A 25,637-nucleotide genomic window follows, 5' to 3' on the forward strand; every position below is an offset into this window, starting at 1 on the left:
GCGTCACAGAGGAAGACACAGACATGGCCAACAAGCACATGAGAAAATGCTCCGCATCACTGGCCATCAGGGAAATACAAATCAAAACCACAATGAGATACCACCTCACACCAGTGAGAATGGGGAAAATTAACAAGGCAGGAAACCATAAATGTTGGAGAGGATGTGGAGAAAGGGGAACCCTCTTACACTGTTAGTGGGAATGTAAACTGGTGCAGCCACTCTGGAAAACTGTGTGGAGGTTCCTCAAAGAGTTAAAAATAGATCTGCCCTACGACCCAGCAATTGCACTGCTAGGGATGTACCCCAAAGATACAGATGCAATGAAACACTGGGACACCTGCACCCCGATGTTTATAGCAGCAATGTCCACAATAGCCACACTGTGGAAGGAGCCTCGGTGTCCATTGAAAGATGAATGGATAAAGAAGATGTGGTTTATGTATACAATGGAATATTACTCAGCCATTAAAACGGCAAATACCCACCATTTGCTTCAACGTGGATGGAACTGGAGGGTATTTATGCTGAGTGAAATAAGTCAGTCGGAGAAGGACAAACATTATATGGTCTCATTCATTTGGGGAATTTAAAAAATAGTGAAAGGGAATAAAGGGGAAAGGAGATAAAATGAGTGGGAAATATCAGAAAGGGAGACAGAACATGAAAGACTCCTAACTCTGGAAAACAAACTAGGGGTGGTGGAAGGGGAGGTGGATGAGGGGGTTGGGGTGACTAGGTGACGGGCACTGAGGGGGGCATTTGATGGGATGAGCACTGGGTGTTATTCTATATGTTGGCAAATTGAACACCAATAAAAAATAAATTTATTAAAACAAAAAGAGTTGGGCCACGCAGGCACTCCTACAGTCTTAATATATTAGCCTAGACATTCAGTAGGCTGAGCATGTAATAATCCATTATAGTACTTAATGCTAAATACAGTAATAGCATCTGTTGGGCTCTTCAAAGAAAATGATACAATTTTAAGGTAAATTCCTCACAATTTGAGGTACCATGTATTAGAACATTTATTTCTTTCCAAAAAGCATTTATTGGTGTCACTTTCAAAGATGGAATTTTCACTTAGACCCTGAAGTTTAAATTGAAATGGCATTTCTTCCTTTCTTTTTCCCTTCATCTCCATTTTTTCAACTTTCCACAGTATGTTATTGAAGTACAGTTGATATAAAGTAAAATATTGACCTTTTCCATATGTAAACATACTTGTCTCCAACACCTAGATCAAGATATGGAATATTTTCATTACTCCAGAGAGTTTACTTGTGCCCCTTTCCAGTTAGTACCACAGCCTGTCCTAGGAGGTAACTGGCCATTCTGGAATTTTAGTTAGCTGGGCTTCTTTAAAACTTTATATAATGGACTTATATATACTTTGTTGTGTTTGACTCCTTGCTCTTAACATCATAATATTTTTCAGATTTACAAAATAGTTATTTGTATCAGTTTATTCTCCCATTTTGAAGTAGTATTCCATTGTATGAACATAGCACAATTTATCTACTCTGCTGTTGATAGATATTTGAATAATTGACTTTTTTTTTCCCCTGGGGGGTAAGAGAGGCTATTATGAATAATGCTGCTGTTAACCTTTTCTGTGCAAATCTTTTTGTAGGCATATATGCTCATTGTGTGTGTCTTGGAGAGGAATTTCTGAGGTGTGTGAATTTCTGAGGTAGGGTGTGTGAATAACTTTATTAGAAACTGCTAGTTTCCAAAAGTAGTTGTCTCATTTTACACTCTAATCAAAATATGGCAGTTCTTGTTGCTTCCTACCCTCACTAACATTTGGAATTATTAAGTTTATTGATTGTAGCTATTCTGGTGACTGTGTAGTGATGTCTCTGTGTAGTTTTAGTATGCTTTTCCCTGACAATCAGTGGTTGGTGTTAGACACATCAAGTGTCTTACTGACCATTTGTATGAATTGTATTATCTTTTATTACTTGTAGGAGTTTCTTAATGTATTTTGGATATGATTTTTTTTTGTCAGGTATGTTATATACATGTTTTCTTGCAGTATATAGCTTTTAGCTTCATTGGTGTTGTCTTTTGATGTTCAGAAGGCTTTAATCTGATGAAGTCCATTTTATAAATTTTCAATTTTGTACTTATTTTCTTTTTTATGCTGAGAAATCTTTTCCCTTGCCTGAAGTCATGAAGATATTCTCCCAAGTATTCTTCTGAAAGCTTTATATATTTTCTCACTTATTTTTTGAATTGAATTATTTGTCCCTTTATTTTTTCAGGCATTCTTCTTGTATTTGAGATATAAGTCTTTGTCAGCAGTATATAATTTGGCACTCACATTTAACTCTGTGATTGATCTGAATTAATTATGTATGTTAGGTAGAGATTCACTTTTCTTCCAAATAGATACTCTGTCCTCACCTCTTTCTCCATTGAATTTTATTGATGTCTGTCCAAAAATTAAGTACCACAAGTGCCAGCACTGTTTTAATTACTGTAATTTTATAGTAAGCTTTGAAATTTGGTTAAGTTCTCCAGATTGTTATTCATCATTGCTTGAGTATTCTAACTCCTTTACATTTCTATATAAATTTTAGAATCACCTTGCATATTTCAAGTTAAAAAACCCATTTGGATTTGGATTTGAACTGCATTGAATGCATACATTAATTTGAGGGCAATGGATATTTTAAAAATACCAAGTTTTCCAATTCATAAATACTGTGTATCTCCATTTATCTCTTTAGTTTCTTTTTTTTTTTTTTTTTTTAAGATTTTATTTATTTATTTGAGAGAGACCGTGAGAGAGAGCAGGAGCAAAAGGAAGAGGGAAAAGCAGGCTTCCTGCCAAGCAGGGAGCCCAACATGGGGCATCCCCTGACCCGGGGATGATGATCTGAGCTGAAGGCAGACACTTAACCAACCAGGCCACCCAGGCGCTCCTATCTCTTTCATTTTCTCTGCAAAATTTTGTGATTTAATGTAGATGTACTTCACATATCTTGTTAATTTATTTATAGCTATTTGATGTTTTATTTGATGCTATTATAAATGGTATTGTGGCTTTACTTTCTGTCTCCATTGCATAATAGTAATATTTAGAAATATGGTGGGGTTTTTTTGTATATTGCTTTTGTGTGCATTGATCTTGATAAATTCACTTAGTTCTAGTAGTTTTTTCCTCCTTTGGATTTTCTGTGAATGAAGTCATGTCATTTGCAATTAAGGAATGGTTTTAGTTCTTTTCCAATTTTTATGTCTTTGTTTTTCTTCTGGTACTGCACTGACTAGGACATCTAGTAAAGTTGTTGAATAGGTAAGTTGAGAACAGATTGTCTTGTCTTGTTCTTGATTTCAGGGAAAGTATTTAGTATTTTACCATTAGGTATGATACTAGCTGTAGACTTTTTATAGATGCTCTGTATCAGATTGAGGAAGATTCCTTTTGTTTCTAATTTTCTGGGAGTTTTTATCGTAAGTAGATGTTAAATTTTGTCCAATGCTGGATATTTTGCAGTGATCATGATTCTTTTTTATTGTTAATATAGTGAATTCTGCTGATTTTTTTTTAATGTTGTTAAATCAACTTTGTATTCCTGATAGGATCACAGTCATGATATAATTTCTTTTAATATATTTGCTGTAGTTTGTTAGTTTTTAAAGTATTTTTTTGTCTTTTAGGGTTCAGTTCAGTAATTTTCTTAAAGTATTTTTGTCAGCTAACAGAGTATACTACTTTATAAAATGCCTTGAAAAGTGTTACCTTTTCCAGTCTTCTCTGAAAGAGTTTGTCTTAAGTTTTATTTTGTTTTGTTTTAAATATTTGGAGAATTCACCGATGAAGCCCTCTAGAAAGATTTTAAAAAATAAATGACATTAACATATAGAGGACAATCAAGAGTTTCTATTTTGGAGTTAGTTTTAAAAACTTATGTTTTTACAGAACCTGGGAATTTCCTTTTAGTTAAATGTATTGGCATAAAATTGCTTCTAAGCTTCTCATTTGTGCTTTTTGCTATTTATGATATCTATAATAATGTGCCCTTTTTATATGACACTGTTAATTTGTGTTTGTTTTATACATTGTCTATTTTGAATTGCTCCTTACATATAATATTGCCTGACTTAAAATTTTTACTTAACATTTTGGAATAACGTTAATAGTAATGATAGCATTCTGTATTCTTGATTTTAATGAAAATTCCTTTAATGTCTCATCATTAGGATGTATTGGGGTAGGTATCCATTATTATAAAATAAAATAATCTTCTCTTTCTAGCTTATTAAGAGATTTTTCTTATAAGGACAAAATAATTGGATTTTATGAAATGAATTTTTAGCATTTCTTGAGATGGACAATTTTTTCTTTTGATCTTTTGAGGTGATACATAATTTCCTATTATGATATCCTTGTGTGTCTGGGAAAACTCTACTTAGTTTAATATTGTTGATGTGGTTTTGCTAATATTATATTTAGGATTTTTGTATTTATGGGAATACATGTGAATGATCTATAGGTTTCCTAACTCAAATTTTGGTATTAAGCGTATGATCTTTTGTCTCTTCTCCCCCTCTGCCTATTTTTCTCCCTCATCCTTCTCCACAATTGCTAAGCACCTGCTAAGCACAAAGTACTTTATACTTATCCTTATTCCTTACTATAAGCCTAATTTATTTATTAAATAGTCTTTAGGAGACAATCTTATAAATCTAATTTTGCTATTTAAGCAAATCTTTTCACCTAATTTAGTCTGAGTTGTTACTCAGAAACACTTTAGGCTAGTTCTTCTGTGGTTCTTTGGTGTGGATTGCTGTTTGGTTAATGTATTCTTTTACATGCCTATTGCTTTAACACAGGATTATCTCATTTTAAAAATTCCTGTTTTGTGCATTAAAGCTTCTAGGAGCTTTGCAGATGTTACAAACAGTTTACCATCATTTGCCTATCCCTGAAAATTGGTGTAGTGGTAACTGCTGAAGTTATTGCCACTATCAAAGTTTAGACATTTTTACATGTGTGAGTATAGTAACATAGCTTACAATTATCTAGCACATGCTGTTATACATGTATACTGTTAGTATCACCAGTTTGATTCTTACACTTTCCTCGGTTGATAATAGATACACTGTAGCTTTTACAGCCACTACTATGGAGGGTAGTTGTTGCATATATCATATCATAAGACTGTAGATGTATTGCAAAAAATCGTATTCCCTTCCCCCAACTCTGGAGTGAGGAGGGGGATTATAACTGGATACATAAATGGCGACTTAATTTTAATGTTTTATTTTGGTTATTTGCTCTTTCATTCCCCCTTTCTTCTTCTATCCCTCACCACCGTTGTTCATATAAGTTGTTTTATCTTTAATTAAACCCAGCTGCTGGGACACCTGGGTGGCTTAGCAGTTGGGTGCCTGCCTTCAGCTCAGGTCATGATCCTGGGATCTAGGATGGAGTCCCACATCAGGCTCTCTGTGAGGAGCCTGCTTCTCCTACCTATGTCTCTGCCTTTCTCTCTCTCAGTCTGTGTCTCTCGTGAATAAATAAGTCTTTATTTTTATTTTTATTTTTTTTTAATAAATAAGTCTTAAAAAAAAATAAAACCCAGCTGCTTCCCTTTTGATACCAGTCATTAGTTTACCTTTGGCTGTTTTCCTTTCTTGTTAAAACCTAACTTAGACTCTAAAAATTATTTTATCTCACTTCGATGTCTTTGCTTTCTTCGCTTTTGCAATTTTAATTACTCATATTTTACTTTCATTACTCCTTTTTGCACCTCCATCTGAATTTCTTCCTTCTCTGAAATATGAAACTGCACCCAGTTCTAAACTTACAAGGAGTTTTCTCCTCTTGTATTTTTGTATACAAGTAATATGACTATTTGGAATTTTACTGAGGCTCCCAACATTGGAAACATTTTCTAAACATTTAATAAGTGTTGATTAACATCACTGGGGACAGTTTTACTTAATGCTTTAACGGGTTATTCAGAACAGTCTTGGTTTTATTGTAGCTGTGTATGGTAGGTAAGTATTTCATGTCAATATTTCTCAGGTACTGTATTTATTTCCTGAATTTTATTAAAGTTTTTTTTTTAATTTTTATTTATTTATGATAGTCACACACACACACACACACAGAGAGAGAGAGAGAGAGAGAGGCAGAGACATAGGCAGAGGGAGAAGCAGGCTCCATGCACCGGGAGCCCGATGTAGGATTCGATCCCGGGTCTCCAGGATCGCGCCCTGGGCCAAAGGCAGGCGCTAAACCGCTGCGCCACCCAGGGATCCCTATTTCCTGAATTTTTATCTAATTGGAAAACAAGGCTTTGTTTACAAAGTACTTTGAGTACTGCTTGATTTTCTAAGGCCTGCGAGAGTGGTTTTTACACTTTCAAGTGCTTGAAAAAGTAATCAAAAGTAATATTTTGTGATATGGGAAAATTAAGTGAAATTCAAATTTCAGTGTCCATAATAAGTTTTATGGGAACACAGCCACACTCTTTTCTTTATGTACTTTCTGTTACTGTCTTTGTACTTGAGCAGAAGAGTTGAGTGAGTGATTGCAGGTCTGTATGGCCCACAAAGAATAAAATAATATTCAGCCCTTCATAGAAATATTTGCTGACTCCTAGTTTGGAACCTCTTCTCTTTTAGTGAGTGTTAGATTCTTAACTGGGGCTGTTAGTTAGGTTCTTTCTTTCTTTAAGGTTTATTTATTTATATTTAGAGGTGGGCACAATGGGGTAGAGAGAGAGAGGGAGAGAATTTCAAACAGACTCCACTGAGCGCTGAGAGGGGAGCCCAGCTTGGTCTGAATCTCACAACCCTGAGATCATGACCTGAGCTAGAATCAAGAGTTGGATGCTTTAACCAGCTGAGCCACTCAGGTACCCCTAGGGCTTTTAGTTCAAAGATGCCAGTGATATGGATGAGTTAGTATATTTTTTTATTCCACCATTAGGTAAATCATATCTTCTATTTCCTCAGAATTTTATTTATTTATTTTTAAAAAGATTTTATCTATTTGAGAAGGAGCGAGTGCATGAGCAGAGAGAGGGACAGAGGAAGAGGAGAAGCAGACTTCTCGTTGAGCAAGGAACCCAACATGGGCCTGCATCCCAGGATCCTGGGGTCATGACTCTAGCTGAAGGCAGATGCTTAATTGACTGAACCACCCAGGTACCCCCCATTTTCTCAGAATTTAGGTGCACATATATTTTAGTCATTTTTTTAAATTATAGATTTAAATTCCATGATACTATTTGAAATGTATAATTATTATTTTTTCTTTTTTTTTTTAATTAACTTTTATTGGTGTTCAATTTACCAACATACAGAAAAACACCCAGTGCTCATCCCGTCAAGTGTCCACCTCAGTGCCCGTCACCCATTCCCCTCCAACACCCGCCCTCCTCCCCTTCCACCACCCCTAGTTCGTTTCCCCGAGTTAGGAGTCTTTATGTTCTGTCTCCCTTCCTGATATTTCCCAACATTTCTTTTCCCTTCCTTTATATTCCCTTTCACTATTATTCATATTCCCCAAATGAATGAGAACATACACTGTTTGTCCTTCTCCGATTGACTTATTTCACTCAGCATAATACCCTCCAGTTCCATCCACGTTGAAGCAAATGGTGGGTATTTGTCGTTTCTAATTGCTGAGTAATATTCCATTGTATACATAAACCACATCTTCTTTATCCATTCATCTTTCGATGGACACCGCGGCTCCTTCCACAGTTTGGCTATTGTGGCCATTGCTGATAGAAACATCGGGGTGCAGGTGTCCCGACGTTTCATTGCATCTGAATCTTTGGGGTAAATCCCCAACAGTGCAATTGCTGGGTTGTAGGGCAGGTCTATTTTTAACTCTTTGAGGAACCTCCACACAGTTTTCCAGAGTGGCTGCACCAGTTCACATTCCCACCAACAGTGTAAGAGGGTTCCCTTTTCTCCGCATCCTCTCCAACATTTGTTGTTTCCTGCCTTGTTAATTTTCCCCATTCTCACTGGTGTGAGGTGGTATCTCATTGTGGTTTTGATTTGTATTTCCCTGATGGCAAGTGATGCAGAGCATAAATGTATAATTATTTAAATAGATCATCTTGCCTGCAAGAAATGATTCTATATATATATTTTAAATGTCCTTTAAAAGTCCATGATCAAAGAGTAAAAGCAAGTTATACTTTTCAACTTTTTATTTTAAAGTGTGTGTACAGAGTACACCTATATGCAGTTTAAAGGTTAATAAAACAAGCACATTGGAGACATAGCCTTTGAGTTAGTTGAATAGGTTTGCATTGCTATATAAAGCTTTGGGGTTTTTAAATTTCTTTTTTGGGGGGAATGATGACTGATGTATTTTATTATTATAATTGAGCTAATGTGTAACTGTGGTCCTTTATTGTTTAAGTTTTATTATTTAAAGCATTCTGAACCGTACATTCTCTTCAAGACTGTCTATAGAAATACACTGTAACATTTTCTGCTTGAAATAGGAGTGAACTAGTTGTACATGTGTAACAGGATTCTGAACCATTTACTGTTTTTACATAGTATAAAACTTACATTCTAGATTTTACTAAGTCACAATAGATGCAAGATACACATAGAGGGAAGAATAGAATAAATTGAAATTTTAATTTTTGTCTTTTTTATAGAAGAGTTATTAGGTATTATTTATGTATCTTAGACCTCATAAAATTTTTTACTGTTACTCTTTTGATTTTATCCCAGATAGGTTGCTTGGAAATATATCTAAAAATCATATGATAAATAATACCAACAATTCCAGGGAATATTTTTTTAAGGTTTTTTTTATTTTTTAAGTAATCTCTACACCCAGTGAGGGGCTTGAACCCACAACCCTGAGATCAAGAGTAGTCTCATGCTTTACCAACTGAACCAGCCAGGGGCTCCAGTTCCAGGAAGCAATAACAAGCTTGATTGCTGTATTTGTTTAGCATTAATGTTACAATCCACTCTTTTTCATTGAAAAAAATCACTCTCGAGACTTGTGAATCCTATTTTACTCTACCCTTCTACATCCCACTCAGCCAAAAAATTGAAAGGATGGATTTCCTTAGTCAGTAGAAAGACCACAGTTGTGGCAGGATGAAATAATTTGGGGATGGATGAATTGGAGCTGATCTCTTGGTGGAAGAGGAGCATTTGATTGGCAATGACATGCAACCTGGGATCAGAATTTAGAAGGTGTTAGAATCTGTGTGACTGGATGACATTTAGATGTGAGTAAAGAAGAGGGCCCACTTAACCGTGCTAATAAACATTTTTGTTTGATTTTTAGTAATGAGAGGATGAGACTGGCTCTTGTACTTCAGTTTAGTATTTCTCCTTGGACTGATTTTTTTCTATCTTACCTGTTACTACTGATATACTATAAACTGATACATAGACACATCTCTAAAAGGACTAATTTGGGACGTCTGGATGGCTCAGCGGTTGAACGTCTGCCTTCACAAAACTCAGGGCACGGTCTCCAGATTCAGGGGTCTAGTCCCACATCGGGCTCCCTGTGAGGAGCCTGCTTCTCCCTCTGCCTGTGTCTCTGCCTCTCTCTGTGTGTCTCTCATGAATAAATGAATAAAATCTTTTTATTTTTTTATTATTATTTTTAATAATAAAATCTTTTTAAAAAACCAAAAACAAGCCATGTATACACAGGGTAGAATAATAATATTTAAAAAAAGGACTAATTTATGTTCAGAGTGACCAGGAGAGTTTTAAATTTTTGATGCCTTGATTCATTTGTTTCAGACGGTTTTCTAGGTCAGTCTTTAAAAAGTTTAAAATAGGCATACCTTTCTACCAGGTGTTGCCCCGTCAAATAGATCTGGCATTTTTAAATTTTGTTTTGTTTTTCTGAATGGAAAATACACTGAACTAGGCAACTCCTTCTGTTGACAACATATGTAAGTATGATAGAGAACTAATTAGCACACTAATTAGTCTCTGCTTTGATTTTATGCACATTTGATTTTATCTTATTAATAACACTTTCATCAGGCTTAGCCTTTAATTTTTTTAACTCCTAGCTTTCTTCTGAGAAAGCTTTAAGCTAATAGGAAACATGTTGATGCCAAAATTTTTTCATCTCATCACTGTGTCTTTTTGTCAGATGCACTTAATTTTGAATTTAGAAGTTTTTCCTTTAATAAATGTAAATGTTTATTTTCTTTTTTTTTAAGATTTTATTTATTTTTTTCATGAGAGACACAGAGAGAGAGAGGCAGAGACACAGGCAGAAGGAGAAGCAGGCAGAGAGCTTGATGGGGGACTCGATCCCAGGACCCCCGGATCATGTCCTGAGCCAAAGGCAGGCACTAAACCACTGAGCCACCCAGAGATCCCCTAAATGTTTATTTTCTAAGAACTGGAAAATAGGGGGATGAAAAGAAACTACACCCTGCTATTTTGGCATTTTCCCTTTGAATCATTCTTCTGTGTATACCCACTGCCCCCAACCTTGTGGGAACCTATAATTTGCCATACATTTGCCTATGGCACTTTGTTGAACACTATAGACATGATCTTTACACTCAAAAGATTCCAAGTTTAATAACTTTGAAGTTATTTTTAAAAATTAATGTACTATTATAGAAGAAATGTATTTTCTATTTACAGGACTCATACACAAGGCTCATTTCCAAACCATTCCATTTCTTTCATTGTTTTCTACGATTTTTTTAATGTCAGAAGGTTGTACAGTACCTACCTGCAGTTAATTTTTTTCATTCAGTAATGTTGGTGTGCATAGATCTACTTTAGTCTTTTAAACTGTTGCATAGTATTTTTATTGATTTTAGTGTAATTTTGTCATTTCCCATTGATGGACATTTCGGTTTCCCATATTTTGTTATTACAAACAGTGCTGGAGGTGTTTGTATATGCCTTAGTATATGTGCAGCTCTTTCTGTGTGGAAGATATAGGGAGGTAGGATTAGTAGGTCATAGAGAGTAAGTTTGTGGTTACACTTGAAATTTTATTAAAAAAAAAAAAGAAATTTTACTGTTCATATTCCTTGTAAAGTTGACCATATAGGAACTTATCTTTTATCACTCTTCTCCTGACATGTTATTATTGTTTAATATTTTATTTTATCCTTGTTAAATCCAACAAATTATATTGTTCTTTGTAGAAGTACATGATTTAATTTCCATATATTTTTATCATAATCTTTTCTCATCATCTCTTCCTTAATCTCTGACTGTTCTTGTGAGATCCCTTCTTCCTAAAGAACATCTTTACAAGCTCCTTTAGTGGAGGTCTCTTATTGGTAAATTGTCTCTGTTTTTATTTGCTTTAATTTTTAATTTATCCTCATTCTTTTATCAATTATTTTAGCTCTTTATCATGAAAACTTAAAAGCAGGGGGATCCTGGGTGGCACAGCGGTTTAGCGCCTGCTTTTGGCCCAGGGCGCAATCCTGGAGACCCGGGATCCAATCCCACATCGGGCTCCCAGTGCGTGGAGCCTGTTTCTCCCTCTGCCTACGTCACCGCCTCTCTCTCTCTCTCTCTCTCTCTCTCTCTCTCTCTCAGTCTGTGACTATCATAAATAAACTTAAAAAAAAAATAAAAAAAAGAAACTTAAAAGCATACATGAAAGTAGTCTATAATAGTGTAATGAAACCCAAATTATTTCTGTCCCACAGTTTCTGTATTTATAGACATTTTACTATTCTACTTTTCATCTCTTCCCCGTTCTGTGTCTCCTTTCCTGCTGAAATATATCATGATGTCTATAAATACTTCAGTGCATCTCCTGTAGAAGAGTTTTATTTATTTTATTTTTTTAAAGATTTTATTTATTTATTTATCTATCTATTCATTTATTTATTTGAGAGAGAGACAGATAAAGAGAGAGAGCACAAGTGGAAAGGAGAGGGAGAAGCAGGCTCCCTGCGGATCCCATAATCATGACCTGGGCCTAGAGTAGATGCTCAACTGAGCCAACTCAGGTGCCATTAGAAGAGGTTTAAAAAAACAAATACTCCTAGTATGCTTAATTTGCAGTAATTCCTTAATATCACTTAGTATCCAATCCATGTGAAAATGTTGATTACCTCAAATGTTTTATGCTTTTACTCTCATTCTTGAGGGTTATTATTCTTTTCTAGGAGCACAGTTGTAGGTTGACAATAATTTTCTCTCAATATCTTGAATATATGTCTTTCTAACTTCAATTGTTGCTGTTGGGAGGTCAGCTGTAATTTTAATTATTATTCCATTGGGTGAAAGATCCTTTTTTTAAAGTCTACTTTTAAGATTGTTACTTTTAGTGTTTTGCAGTTTTGCTGTCTTATAGCTAAATTGATCCCACTTAGATATATTGTGCTCTCTGGGTCTGCAGATTATTTTAACCATCGTGGGAAACATGTAGCTATTATTTTTTTCTTTTAAGACTGAAGAAGTTTAGTTATAAAGCAAGCATCTCTAACCCAGCTCAAAAATAGAATATTTTAAGTACTCTCAGAATTACCCACCTTTTCCCCGACCCAGATACACCTCTTCCCAGTCATAACCCTCTCCCTTTCATTCAGAGGCACTCAGTATTCTTTTATTACTTATGTGCATCCCTCAAGTATATGTTATTTGTTGAAATTTATATGACCACAATTATATTCTTCTTGCTTCCTTTGCTCAACATTATGTTGAATCTCACAAACAATGAAATTCTGTTAATGCACTTCATGGTATTTTACTTTTCACTGAAGCTCTATTTAGTTTTCTAATATTTTTCTGTCTCTTTCTTGGATTGCATAATCTTTATTAATCTGTCTTGGATTTTGTCACTTCACTCTTCTGCCAATTGAAAAGCACTATTGAGCCCCTCTAATGACTTTTTCTTTTTTTAAGATTTTATTTATTCATTCATGAGACACAGAGAGAGAGAGGCAGAGACAAAGGCAGAGGGAGAAGCAGGCTCCCCACAGGGAGCTCCATGTGGGACTCAATCCTTGGACCAGGGATCTTGCCCTGAGTGACAGGCAGACACTCAACTGCTGAGCCACCCAGGCATCCCCCTCTGATGACATTTTTTATGTCAGTTATTGTACTTTCCAACTCCAGAATTTCATTGCTTATTTTTAAAATAATATCTTTTTACTGACACTCTATTTGATGTACATTGTCATCATACATTGCTTTTACTTCTTTACGGTTTTCTTTTGTTTTTTGAATATATGTAAAGGGCTCTTTGAAGTCCATCTGGTGACAGGCAATTTCTGTTGCCTGCTTTTTTCCTTCTACATGGATTATACTTTCCTATTTCTTTGTATGGTTTGTAATTCTTGGTTGGAACCTGGGCATCTTCTATAATATTGTAGTAACGCTGGATCCTGGTCTCCCCTGCCTCTCTCAGAACTTATTAGTGTTATTTGCTTTTTTTTAGTTACTGGGTAAATTATTTTAGTGAAGTCTATTTTCCTCTTGCAGTGTTAAGCATCTGGTGTTGTTCTTAGGGGGTGCAGATTTGAATATGCCCACATTCACCCCGGGATTTTTGGCAGGGCTGGCTAGCTTCCAAGGCCACTTTCCTTGACCACACCCAGATGTTAAGCTCCACTAATTGCCACCTGCCTGCTCCATTGTTTTCAGCAATGCCTCAGGACAGAAATTGTTGCTGAGCTTGATCCAAAAAATTTGAGCTTCCTTGAAGGGGGTTAGTTCTTGAGTCAGAGCTTGAAATTTGTTCTGACCCAGGAGGGCTCATCCCAGCTGTCTCATTTTCTGATTCTCTATATTCTTTCCTGCAAACTAGCTGATTTACAGGTTAGCCTGTATCTGAAATTTTCCCCCCATTTTCCCTTTACCACTATGTCGGAGGTTTTGAGATTGCCCTTAGGCTTGAACTTCACATTCTGTTGTAGACAAAATCAGCATTGGAACAACGTTGGATTGGAATAATCTCTTTGAAAGAGATTCAGAGCAATTGATTTTATTAAGGCCTGCTTCACCTTTCTGGCAAAATCTCTGGCTTTGACTCTGGAATTGGGTAGTGGAGACAATAATGTGCTTTTCTCTCTGTTTCATCCCCAATTTAGGAACTGAACACTTTTTGGAGGGTTGTATGGTAGTCCAGGTCACCTTGTCTTGCCTTTCCTGGTGTGGGACTTCTGCTTTCCAAAGTAGCTGAGTGGAAGACAATCCTGGTCCTAGTATTTTCAACATGCAGCAGCAATACAGAACTTCTTTCCTATGAGTGGCAGTTGAGTGGAAGAGAGATGCCCTTCCTTACCTGCACTTACCTGGAACTTAGCTTTAGCAGCAGGTAGCTTTGGGCAGAATGAGAAATGCTGACATCCTCCCTTTCCTGGGAAGATTGTTCTTAGTTTGGTAGCTGTGGTGAGAGAGCACTCTTGGTTCCTAGTTGCATCAATCTGAAGTTTCAGCCTCATTGAGTCAATGAGGGGGAAGGAAAGAGAAAGAGTAGGTTTTGGTTCAAGTACTTCACAGTCTTGCTGTTTTTTTGAGTTTTAGATTTTCTTGAGAAAATGTTTCTTCATTTGCCTCATATGTTAGGATCATTTTTGCCTGTTGGGGTCACTAATGTATCCTAAAGACATAGACTAGAGTTTGAAACACAAGAAGAACTTAACTATTTATTGAATCATTCAATAAATGAAGATAAAAAACTGTTAGAATGGCAGAAACTTCATTGGTCAGCTCACTAACTTTTCTAATAAAGTGAGAACGTTTTTAAGTAGAAGGAGTAAGGGTTATGAGGTACTGCGTAAAATTAGAATAACCAGTTAGCTTTCTTTTTTTTTTTTTTTTTTTTTTTTTTTTACCAGTTAGCTTTCTTGATAAGAGAGCCTAAATGTGCTTTTTACCTTATATTTTTTAAACTTCCCTCTTTAAAAGACTAGTCATTGTTAACTTCTGCCTACTATACTATACTTTTTTAAAAAAGATTTTATTTATTTAAGAGAGAATGAGCACAAGCAGAGGAAGAGGGAGAAGCAGACTCCCAGCTGAGCAGGGAGCCTGATTGCGGGGCTCCATCCCAGAACCCCAGGATCATGACTTGAGCCGAAGGCAGGTGCTTAACCCACTGAGCCACCCAGGCACCCTTGCTTACTATACTTCAAGTAATGGTAGAAATCTTTATCAGGGATCCCTGGGTGGCGCAGCGGTTTGGCGCCTGCCTTTGGCCCGGGGCGCGATCCTGGAGACCCAGGATCAAATCCCACGTCGGGCTCCCGGTGCATGGAGCCTGCTTCTCCCTCTGCCTACGTCTCTGCCTCTCTCTCTCTCTGTGACTATCATAAATAAATAAAAATTAAAAAAAAAAAAAAAAAAAGAAATCTTTATCAAAGTGATTTAAGTTAGTACTTTTTTACTTAATCATTTTAAATGTGTATGGAAGCTTTTTTTTTTTTCTGTAAGGAAATTTGTAGCAATTTTTTTCCTTTAAATTGATATTGCACATAAATAATCAGCTTCAGTTTTTTCATACATTTTAATTTTTATATCGTTAGGTTTTTAAAAATATATTTTTATGCAAGGGCTGCATTTCTTTATTCCTTTGATTTGAATGATTTGTCATCTTGGCTGTCTTTGATTTGTTCAGCTGATAAATTGATGGTAATTTTAATAACAGCTCTCCCAAAATCAATGATCATATTCCTCTAACTGCAAACAAATGAATGCAAATTAGCAAATTACTTTTTTTTTTTTAGTATTTAGTATTGCATTGTAAGAAATAGAAAAACCTGTGCCATTTCAGTGAGATGTTCAGAGAAGTCTGTTATTATGTTTAATATGTATTTGCTACATTTATAGACTTGTGAAGATTGGCAGTTTTGTTCAACGAGCCTTATAATAGATACCTACACATTTATGGATGAATAAATAGGTACTTCCCTTTCCTTTACCCCCTTCCTTCCTTCCATTTCTTGCTCCTCTTCCACTTGACAAATATTTACATGCCACCAGCTGTTCTGAAATTTTGGGATATGCTAATAAGTAAGACAGTCTCTTCCCTCCTGGGGTTACTTTCTACTGGAAAAAGATTCTGTTCATCTCCCCTTCCACTCTTATCTACCTCTTCTGCAAAAAGTATTTAGGGGAAATGTTACACTATGTGAGTTGACTTGGATGCTGATTTTGATTTACATCCTCTGAAAGTAAAATAATTTACTAAATGAACACATCGGTGGAGAGGTCAGAAGCAGTCCTACATGATTGATTTTTTTTTTTTTTTTGTACAATAATATCTTAACCTTTATGAAGGAGACTTTAATTCTTAGGTCGGTATTTTTCTATAACATAAGTAAGCTTTCTTCCTGTTCTTAAAGGTAATACATATAGTCCTGAGTTCCACAGTATATGTATATTCATGGTATATGTATACTGGTACTTTGGCCCTTAATTTAAAATGGGGAAGAAGTATTGCTGTTGATACTTAGGCAGTCAGTTTACCTTGCTTTTTTACTGAGTAAATGGTCCATAGCTAGTATTCAGTATTTTTGCCTTTGTGTAGTTTATTATATAAGTAACATGCTTTGTGAAATAGCTACCTAATATAGAAACAGTGGACAAAGTAGAGTATTTCCTACTTTTGAAGAGGGATGTCAGTCATAAAAGACATACAACAATTTATTCCTTTTTTGTTCATTATTCATTCATCAAATGAGTGAGTACTTACTACTTACCACCAGCCGTATTGTAGCTGTTTTATATACCATCATAAATATGATGTACCAGGTAATTTCTCTGTTCTCCTGAAATTTTCATTCTAGTGAGATTGGACTGGCTGTTAAATAAGAATTTTACAGTTATAAAACAGTAATTAAGTAAACTATAAGTGGTGTAGTATGGTGTAGTATTGTACTTATAGGTTTTTTAAAATGTTAGTTTATAGTTCTATGTATATATCCAGTATTTGGTTTCTATGGACATTTAAGATGCTGTTCTGATACTCTTCAAAGTGTGTATGTGTATTTCATATCTGTAACTTTCCATTTTGTGTTACAGTGTATTTTGGTGTACAATATATTCAGAAGTAGAATTTGCAATACAGTGGAGCTGTATCATATACACATTTGCCTTATGGCAAAATGAACTACGAGATTGGCAAAAAATTAAAGGACTAATGACTTTAAGTAAGGAACCAATACTTTAAAATTTTTCTCAAAAGGGCTGTTTATTCTATACTCCATTTAAGTGTGTGTAGTGTATATTTTATTGATTTTTATTATAACATTAATCTAAAATTTGTCATTTTAAGTATTTTTAAGTATATACTTTAGTGGCATTAATAAGTACATTCACAGTATCACCACTTATTATTTCTAAAACCTATTTTTACCATCCCAACCAGAATCTATATCCATTAAGCAGTAACTTCCTATTATCTTCCCCCACCCCCACACCCCGCAGTAATCTCTACTCTTCTTTCTGTGTCTGTGAACTTGCCTATTCTGATACTTCATATCAGTGGACTCATATGCTACTTGTCTTTTTGTGACTGGCTTATTTCACTTACTACAATGTCTTCAAGGTTCATCTGCATTGTAGCATGTATCAGAATTTTATTCTTCTTATGGCTGAAAATACTCTCTGTGTACACTATATTTTCCATTCATCTGTTGATGGACACTTGAGTTGTTTCCATCTTTGGCTGTTGTGAATAATGCTGCTATGAACATTGCTATGCAAGTAAGTTTTAGTCTCTGCTTTACAGTTTTTGGGGTATATATCCAGAAGTGGATCATATGCTAATTCTATGATTAATTTTTTTAGGAACCACCAAACTGTTTCCCACAGTGGCTTCAGTACTTTACATTTTACAGTATATTTTTATATATTTTTTGAACAGGGTCCTAAGCACAAAACTATGTATGCATCACTTTATGAGAGATTTTTGAGCATGGTTTTGAGTACATGATTTTTATTTGTACTTTACTACATGGAATGTGAGCTCTTTGGCATTTCAGGAGCATTATTATTTATGTCAATTTATACTGTGTTGTGGCATTAGTTGCAGTTGATAAAAAGAATAAGAACTTGGGTAATGAGGTGGAGATTTTCTGTAGTATTGACATTTTTAAAAAGTTCATTTTCACTTTTGGAAATGTGCATTTCATACACACAAAGATATGTAGCTGTGACTTAAGTGATCATAATTTCTGTCTTACCATGTTGGAAAGGGTATGGGTAGTGAAGCTGGTGGTCTTAGTTTTGAATATTGTGTTTTAACACTTAGAGCCAGAGTTGCCATGTAGCCTTAGTTTCACCTTTGAAAAAGGGAGTAATGTGTTCTTACTGAGTATCATTGTGAGGATTAGATAGTATATGTGAAAGAAAAAAAATTTTTTTAATTAAAAAAATAACATCTTTCTCTGTCTTATACCTTTATAAGTCTTACTGTTTTAACTCATGTTGTCTTATTTTAATATATAGATATTTATATAACTTCTATATAATTTAATATGAATATTAATATTTGTGAAATAAAATTATTCTTCCCTAAATGAAAATTTGAACTAAGGTATTTAGAGAGGGGAGAGTTTATTTCAAAGCTTATTTTATTTATTTATTTAGTTATCTAGTTATTTTTAGAAGGTTTTATTTATTCATGAGAGACAGAGAGTCAAAGACGTAGGCAGAGGGAGAATCATGCTCCCTGTGGGAAGCCCAGCATGAGACTGGATCATTGACCCCTACGTGGGTCATGCCCTGAGTAGAAAGCAGACGCTCAACTACTAAGCCACTCAAGTGTCCCTTAAAGCTTATTTTAAAACTTAGTTCAGTGGTGTTACATAAAGGAAATTTCTCTCTACTTGAATTTTCATTTGAGTCCCAGAGTGTTTGAGTGTCTTACCCAAGGTCATATAGCTGTTTAGTGGAACAGATAAGGCAGGAATCAGCTTTTACCTTGTATTCCATCCAGTGTTCTAGCACATTAGACTTCCTGTGTTTTACCAGTTATGTGATTACTTTGGCAACAGATTTGCATGGCATCTCTCTCTCTGTGGTACTAAAAGTGTATAAAATACACTTGGACTTGTATTAACCATCTCAAGGGACTTCTTGATGTTTCCTTCTCTTTCCTCCCTCTACACTGGAAAATACATACCCTTGAAGACCTTTTAAAAAATTTTAGGGGCACCTGGGTAGCTCATTCCATTCAGTTAAGCATCTGTGTTCGGCTCAGGTCATGATTTCAGGGTTCTGGGGTTGAGCCCCATGTCGGGTTCCCTGCTCAACGGGGAGTCCACCTCTCCTCCCTCTCCCCCCCTCCCCTTCCCCTTCCCCTGCTCATGCTCTCTCTCTCTCAAATTAATAAATAAAATCTTAAAGTTTTTTTTAAAAACAGAACAATCAAAAAGCAAAATTTCAATATGCCGTCTTTTATTTAGGGTAATTTACTAGAAAGCATTTCGATTCAGAAATCCCAGCTGTTTACTTCCTAGCATCCCATAAATTACCTTACTAAAACTCAAGTTATTGTTCCGGAAGTAATGTCATGTAATCAAAAGTACCTTTAGAGGTATAGATAGCACCCCTTGATTAGTTTCCTGTTGGTAGAAACTCTGTTTGAGTCTGTGTTTTCTACAGGTATAGTTTGGGATATTCAAGTTGGAGGAGCTATTAGAAGTCAGCTCTAAACCCCATTTTATATATGAAGAAACTGATAGTAGCAAATTGAGTCTGCAAACCAGGACTCCTCAATTGTTTATAAATACATATGCTATGTCTTTTAAAAAAATCTATTTTGGAATAGTTAAGAGTTATAGGAACGTAACTTATTTTTCTTCTGATTATTAAAAGTCAAATTCAACTTAATTTTCCAAAAGGAGATGAAAATAATTCATACGGATTGGCATTTGAAATATAAAAATATTTTGTAACAAATCAGATAATACAAATTTTTCTAAAATAAAATTTTGAAAATAAAATTAATTTTGGAAATCTGCTTTCCTTCATTTTGTCCTTTTTGATAAGGCAACATTTTGATGTATAATCCTTTATGTGCTTTATTTTCTTAGAGAAACATATATACATACAGGGTTTATATATTTATGTAGTAATTATTCATGTTAGTCTCCAGCTTGAGTAATTTTTTATTTTATATATTTTAAAGATTTTATTTATTTATTTGAAAGAGACTGTGAATGGTGAGGAGGTGGCAGGGAGGAGCAGAGGGGGAGGGCCAAGCTGACTCTGCACTGAGCCAGGAGCCTGTGGTAGGGCTCAGCCCTACTGTCCCAAGATCATAACCTGAGCTGAAATCAAGAACCAGGTTCTTAACCTGGCAAGAACCAGTGCTTAACCCACTGAGTCACTCAGGCAGCTCTCCAGCTTGCTTTAAAAAACAAAAACAAAAACAAAAAAAACCCACAACTGTGTAATAGGCATCTTTAAACTCAACACATCCAGTTTATGGCTTTCATTACTTAATGATTTTCCGACTAATGGACAGTTACTTTGCAGTGTTTTACTGTAGGAACAGTGCTGCAAAACACAGAGCAAAGTACCTGGTGCACAGGTATGAGTATTTATGTAGGGTAGCTCCAAAGGTGGTGTGAAGGAAGGCATGGTTAGCCGGACCACTTCTGGGGCTGAGATTTCTGGGAATGAATCCAGGCTTGTACCACTTAAGAGCTGTGCAGCTTACGGCAAGGTACTTTCTGTGGTCTTCTTTCCTACAAAAAAGGACCTTAGATCAGTGATAATCTTTACTTTCTGAGGAGACTAACTTCTTTGATAGGCTGATGGGGGGGGGGATGCTATCTCACTACTAATTAAAGAGGTTGATCATTTTGTCATATGTTGTAATTATTTGTAATTATTCTGTGAATTACTCATCGCTTTCTATTCTCATTATGTTGTTTGACTTAATTGCTGTTTTAAAATTGCTTTGTGAGATTTGTTTATATACCCTGGACACTGACTCTTCATTATATATAGTGAATGTATCCTTCACTCTTTTGCTTGCCTTTAATTTTGTTTGTGTTTTCTTCATTACTAAGTTGATCATATCTTTCTATGTAGATCTGTCTTTAAGGTAGGTAGACCAGAATTTTATTATTGTTTATAAACTGGTCTATCCTTATCATATTGATATGTAAATGTCACTGTTACCAAATACTAAAATCTCATAAATTCCTGGTTCTGTTTCTAGAGTATTTAGTTTCTTTAATCTTTTGTCTATTTTTGTACCCATGTCAAATTTTTAAAATTACTTTAGCTTTGTAGTTCAGTATCTGCTAGTACAAAATCCCACATTCCCCCCCACCAGAAGTTTCAAAGCAGTTTGCCCGCATTTACTCTTCAATGTAAACTTGAGAATCAGTTTGAATTATGTTAAAAAACAAACACCTCTGTTATTTTGATAGGGATTGCATTGACATATTTTGGAGGCTAAAATAGTGATTTCAGTGTAACATTTTAATTTACCATTGACTTTAGCCTAAATTGTTACATGAAGATTGTCAACTCTTCATAATCTAAAACGATAAGTTATTTAACTTTTCAAAACAGTCTGGAGTCTGGAATCTTTTTGGTTTCTTCGCCCTTCCTGGTTTTTTTTGTAGGGTTTTGTAGGATTACCATAGAAAAATACCTTTTTTTTTTTTTTTGCATTTTTTTAAAAGATTTATTTATTTATTTATTTATTTATTTATTCATGATAGACATAGAAAGAGAGAGAGAGGGTTTTTTTTTTTGCATTTAATATGTGCTTATTTTACCAGAAGTTTCCATTGGTATAATAATACATATTTGATTGTAAACTGTTGGGTTCTATGGCATTTTTTTTTCAGCTCTAGTCTTTTCTGTGATAAAGGTTTGATACTAACATGTTATTATAGGTGACTGAAGCCTTTGTGTTTCTTTTTAGGTTTATTTTGTAAACATTTATTTTCTGACACATTTTAGAATACTGTGATACTCCTTTAGTTATGTGGCAGCATTACTAGCTTTTAGGTCAGAGATAAGGCAGTTTAGAGTATATTTTAAGGCTGTATATTATTTATTCCCCCAAACTGTGCTACGATTAGATACTAGGTTAGTATTAAATGTTTTATGTAGAGAAAGGAAGTTCTTTTGTATTTCTATTGAGTCTAAAAGATTAATAATGCTAGACTTTCTATTTTGACATTCATTCTGAATTCATCCGGATTCTCAGATGTTTTGAGAATCATCTGAGATGATAGCAAAATTGGTTTAATATCTATACAATTTTTTTGATAATATGATTCCTGATGGTTGAAATGCCATTTTTTCCAGTAGTAAACAGTATATTTTGTTTCTCCTCATGCAGGTCTTTGAAGTTCTACAGTTTAGTTCTCAGTGCTGAACTTCCTTCTCCCTTAAGTTATTATAAACTTTTGCTGCTGTTTAATAAAAGTGAAGATGTCTCGCAGTCCTGATGCGAAGGAAGACCCTGTGGAATGTCCTCTTTGCATGGAGCCCTTGGAAATAGATGATATCAACTTTTTTCCTTGCACCTGTGGCTATCAGATTTGCCGATTTTGTTGGCATCGAATTCGCACTGATGAAAATGGGCTTTGTCCTGCATGTAGAAAGGTAAATAACTCCAAAGTAACTTTGTGTACAGTTTTTTGTTCTGTTTTGTTTTGTTTTTGTTTTTTTGCCCCTTACAAATGAGTAAGTAGGTTAAAAAGAATCTACAAACCTCAGATGATTTTATGTGTAGCATTATACTTTTAAGGTAATAATGAAGTAGAAAGACACTATATGACCTTGGTAAAGTCATATAATCTCTCTGGTTGACCTTTAGAGAAAAAAGTAGAAAAACTTTAAAGGTAAAACAAAATAATTTTAGTAAAAAATTTATCAATAAAAGTGTGCCTTTCTGGAAGGCCAGGGAAGTGTGAAGAATCTGAAAGACAGTTGGTCATTAGGGTCAATTTTGAGAAAGAAGCATGAGCTCAAACATATTCAGGTAAGGCTGCTGAGAAAGATAAGAGACATGGGGCTTTTAATATCCTAAGGAAAATATCAGTGCGGTTGCTTGAGTGTTACATTGGAGCAGCATATGCATCCAGCCTAGCTTTTATGCCATGTAGTGGAGATAGCTGCTCTCTCGCTGGAATACTGGTTATAAATTTGGGTCAGAGCCTTAAGGTGGATGGAGATACCCTGGAGGAACCAAGACCTCCTATCCTCAGAAGATGAATTATTGATACATGGTATCTACCAGTTTGTCCTTTTTACAGTTACGAAAAAGCATCCTGCAGTAAACAAATAGCATTTATAGACTGGCTAACAGAGTTATTACAGGTACAGATGTGCAAGAACCAAGAATTAACAGATATTTCAGGAATGCCAACGTTATAAGAAGCAGCAGCACAAAAATCATTAAATAGAAGAACCAACATAAGAAAGCAAACAAACATTTAAAAGTATCATTGGAAAAAAAAATAAAAGTATCATTGGTGCTTCTCAAACAAAAGAGAATTTCCTATCTATGTAGAAGGAACATTTTTTAAAGTTCAAGAACAAATTTATATATTGGAAAATTTTGCTGAACGTTTTTTTTTTTTTGCAACGTATAGTACAAAAAGATAAAAAATAGTATGAAAGAGAAGTTAAGCAGCATAAAAGATCTGCTGGTTCTTATTGGCCAAGAGAAGCTACAGAAGCAGTGAAATAGGATGAATAGAAGACAGGTGGCTCAGTGATTGTCTGCCTTCAGCTCAGGGCATGATCCTGGGGTCCAGGGATTGAGTCCCACATTGGGCTCCCCACAGGGAGCCTGCTTCTCCCTCTATGTCTCTGCCTCTCTCTGTGTGTCTCTTGTGAATAAATAAATAAAATCTTTAAAAAAAAATTAAAGAATGGAAGGAAGAAACAAGGAACCACTAGAAGAAAATTTCTCCTGAAAAGCAGTTGTCCTTAGAAGGGCTGTATGAGTAAAAGACAAGATGACTGAAAAAATACCTCTCTTAATATAATTGTAAAATTTTAGAATTAAAGACAAAGTTCTAAATTTAAGCTTATGGGGGAAAAAAATCCTTAGACGACAAAGGAACAAGAAGAAAACTGAGATTACTGTTTTTGTCTTATAACAATAGAAAAGAGAAAATCATTGAGAGATTTGTTTTTCCAAATTTTAAGGATAAATAACTTTGAAGAATTCTCCATTTCATTTAGATGTAAAAGCATAATAGAACGTTTTCCAGACAAGGATTCATAAGGTTTAATATTCACTATATAGGGCAAGTAGAAGAGCTGGTGACCATAAGGTTTTGGACTGAGCAACTGGAAGTAGAAAGGGCCATTGACTGAGATGGAGAAGACCTCAGTAGGAATAGGTTTTTGAGAAGATTAGGAACTCAGTTTTAGTCATGTTAAGTTTGAGATTCCTATTAGAAATCTAAATGGAGAAATTAATTAGACAGGAGAATGTTCCGATTTGGTTCTGGTATGGAAATATAATTTTTTTTAAAGATTTTATTTATTTATTCATGAGAGACACAGAGAGAGGCAGAGACACAGACAGAGAGTGAAGCAGGCTTCATGCAGGAAGCCTGATGTGGGACTCGACCCCGGGATCATGTCCTGAGCCAAAGGCAGATGCTCATCTGCTGAGCCACCCAGGTGTCCCTGGAAATATAAATTTGATAGTTAGCATATAGTATGTTACTTATAAAGTAATACTGAATGAGGTCATGAGAGAGGGTCAATAGAAAAGATGAGAGATTGGCTAAGGAGGAGCATCAAAGTTCTCCAACATTTATAGAAAGAAAAAATCCACATTGAAGAATTACAAGGCAACCTCCTTTAGGGTTTCCAAGTTAAAATCTTTAGCTGAGGTGGTTATTGTTAAGTCAGACCAGGAGGAATTTTTTTGGTTTCTTGCTGACTTAATTTAACTAGAACTGCTAGAATTTCTGCTTGGTCTCTGACTACTAGACCTACTGGCTGGAGGGGGTCATAGATGGCAGACATTGAGGCCACACAGAGTTTTGGCCTAGCCTCCCCACAGAGTGTGCTGAGCGCACTGAGGATGTGTAGTTACGAAACTGCCTATCCCAGTCAGGGACCAGCAAGTCTTTATACCTCAGTGGTTTTATTAACACACAGGAAAACTACAAGTGTTGCCTGATGCCTGGAAGAAGACTGTGAAGCTGCCATTTACACATAGCCCTACCCTGCTGGGAGATGGCCTGCAGAGGCCACTCTGTGAAATGGCAAATCAAGATGACTTAAGTCAACTTGGAAATGCAGGTGGGGTGTTGGTTGAAGCAAGCTCTGGTTTGAGCTCATAAATGAAACTTGGCTTGTTTACTTAAAGGGGCCTCTTTGCTTTAATAGTTTTGAGAAGCAGAGAGGAGGGCAGGTTTTAAAAACCAAGACAGTTTAATGTTTCTGTTTGGTCCTAGTTACTGAGCCTAAATGGATAGAAGGACCCTCAGTGTTTTCCCTAAACAAAGGCACAGGCTGTCTGGCCATCCCTTAGACTGTGTTTATATGTTCTTTCAGTGCAGCATTTCTGAGAGAACTACCTGGTAGAAACAGTAGATGTGGGAACACAGGTGGTGTACTGAGGTAGCATCATACAGCTTTGACTCGCATGGGCACTGGACTGGCCAAAGAGTTGAAAACTTTGACAAAATTACGTTATTTTCATCTCTGAAATAATG

At 35.4% G+C, this 25,637-nt stretch overlaps 1 protein-coding gene across 16 annotated transcripts in view; it reads left to right on the plus strand.

Annotated features, from left to right (window-relative positions):
• CNOT4 (CCR4-NOT transcription complex subunit 4) overlaps nucleotides 1-25,637 on the plus strand; it is a 142,296-nt gene that overhangs the window by 42,510 nt on the left and 74,149 nt on the right. For 12 of the 16 annotated variants that reach the window (XM_025984503.2, XM_025984500.2, XM_025984505.2 and 9 more), the window contains one exon: nucleotides 22,289-22,554. In XM_025984503.2, coding sequence (XP_025840288.1) covers nucleotides 22,381-22,554 — 174 coding nt within the window. In that variant the 5' untranslated portion in view covers nucleotides 22,289-22,380. Of the gene's footprint in view, nucleotides 1-16,995; nucleotides 17,124-22,288; nucleotides 22,555-25,637 lie in introns of all 16 variants that reach the window. The other 4 variants (XM_072762974.1, XM_072762975.1, XM_072762972.1 and 1 more) reach the window with 1 other exon arrangement.

The sequence above is a fragment of the Vulpes vulpes genome, chromosome 7 (assembly GCF_048418805.1).
Source record: "Vulpes vulpes isolate BD-2025 chromosome 7, VulVul3, whole genome shotgun sequence".
Classification (NCBI taxonomy): Eukaryota; Metazoa; Chordata; class Mammalia; order Carnivora; family Canidae; genus Vulpes; species Vulpes vulpes.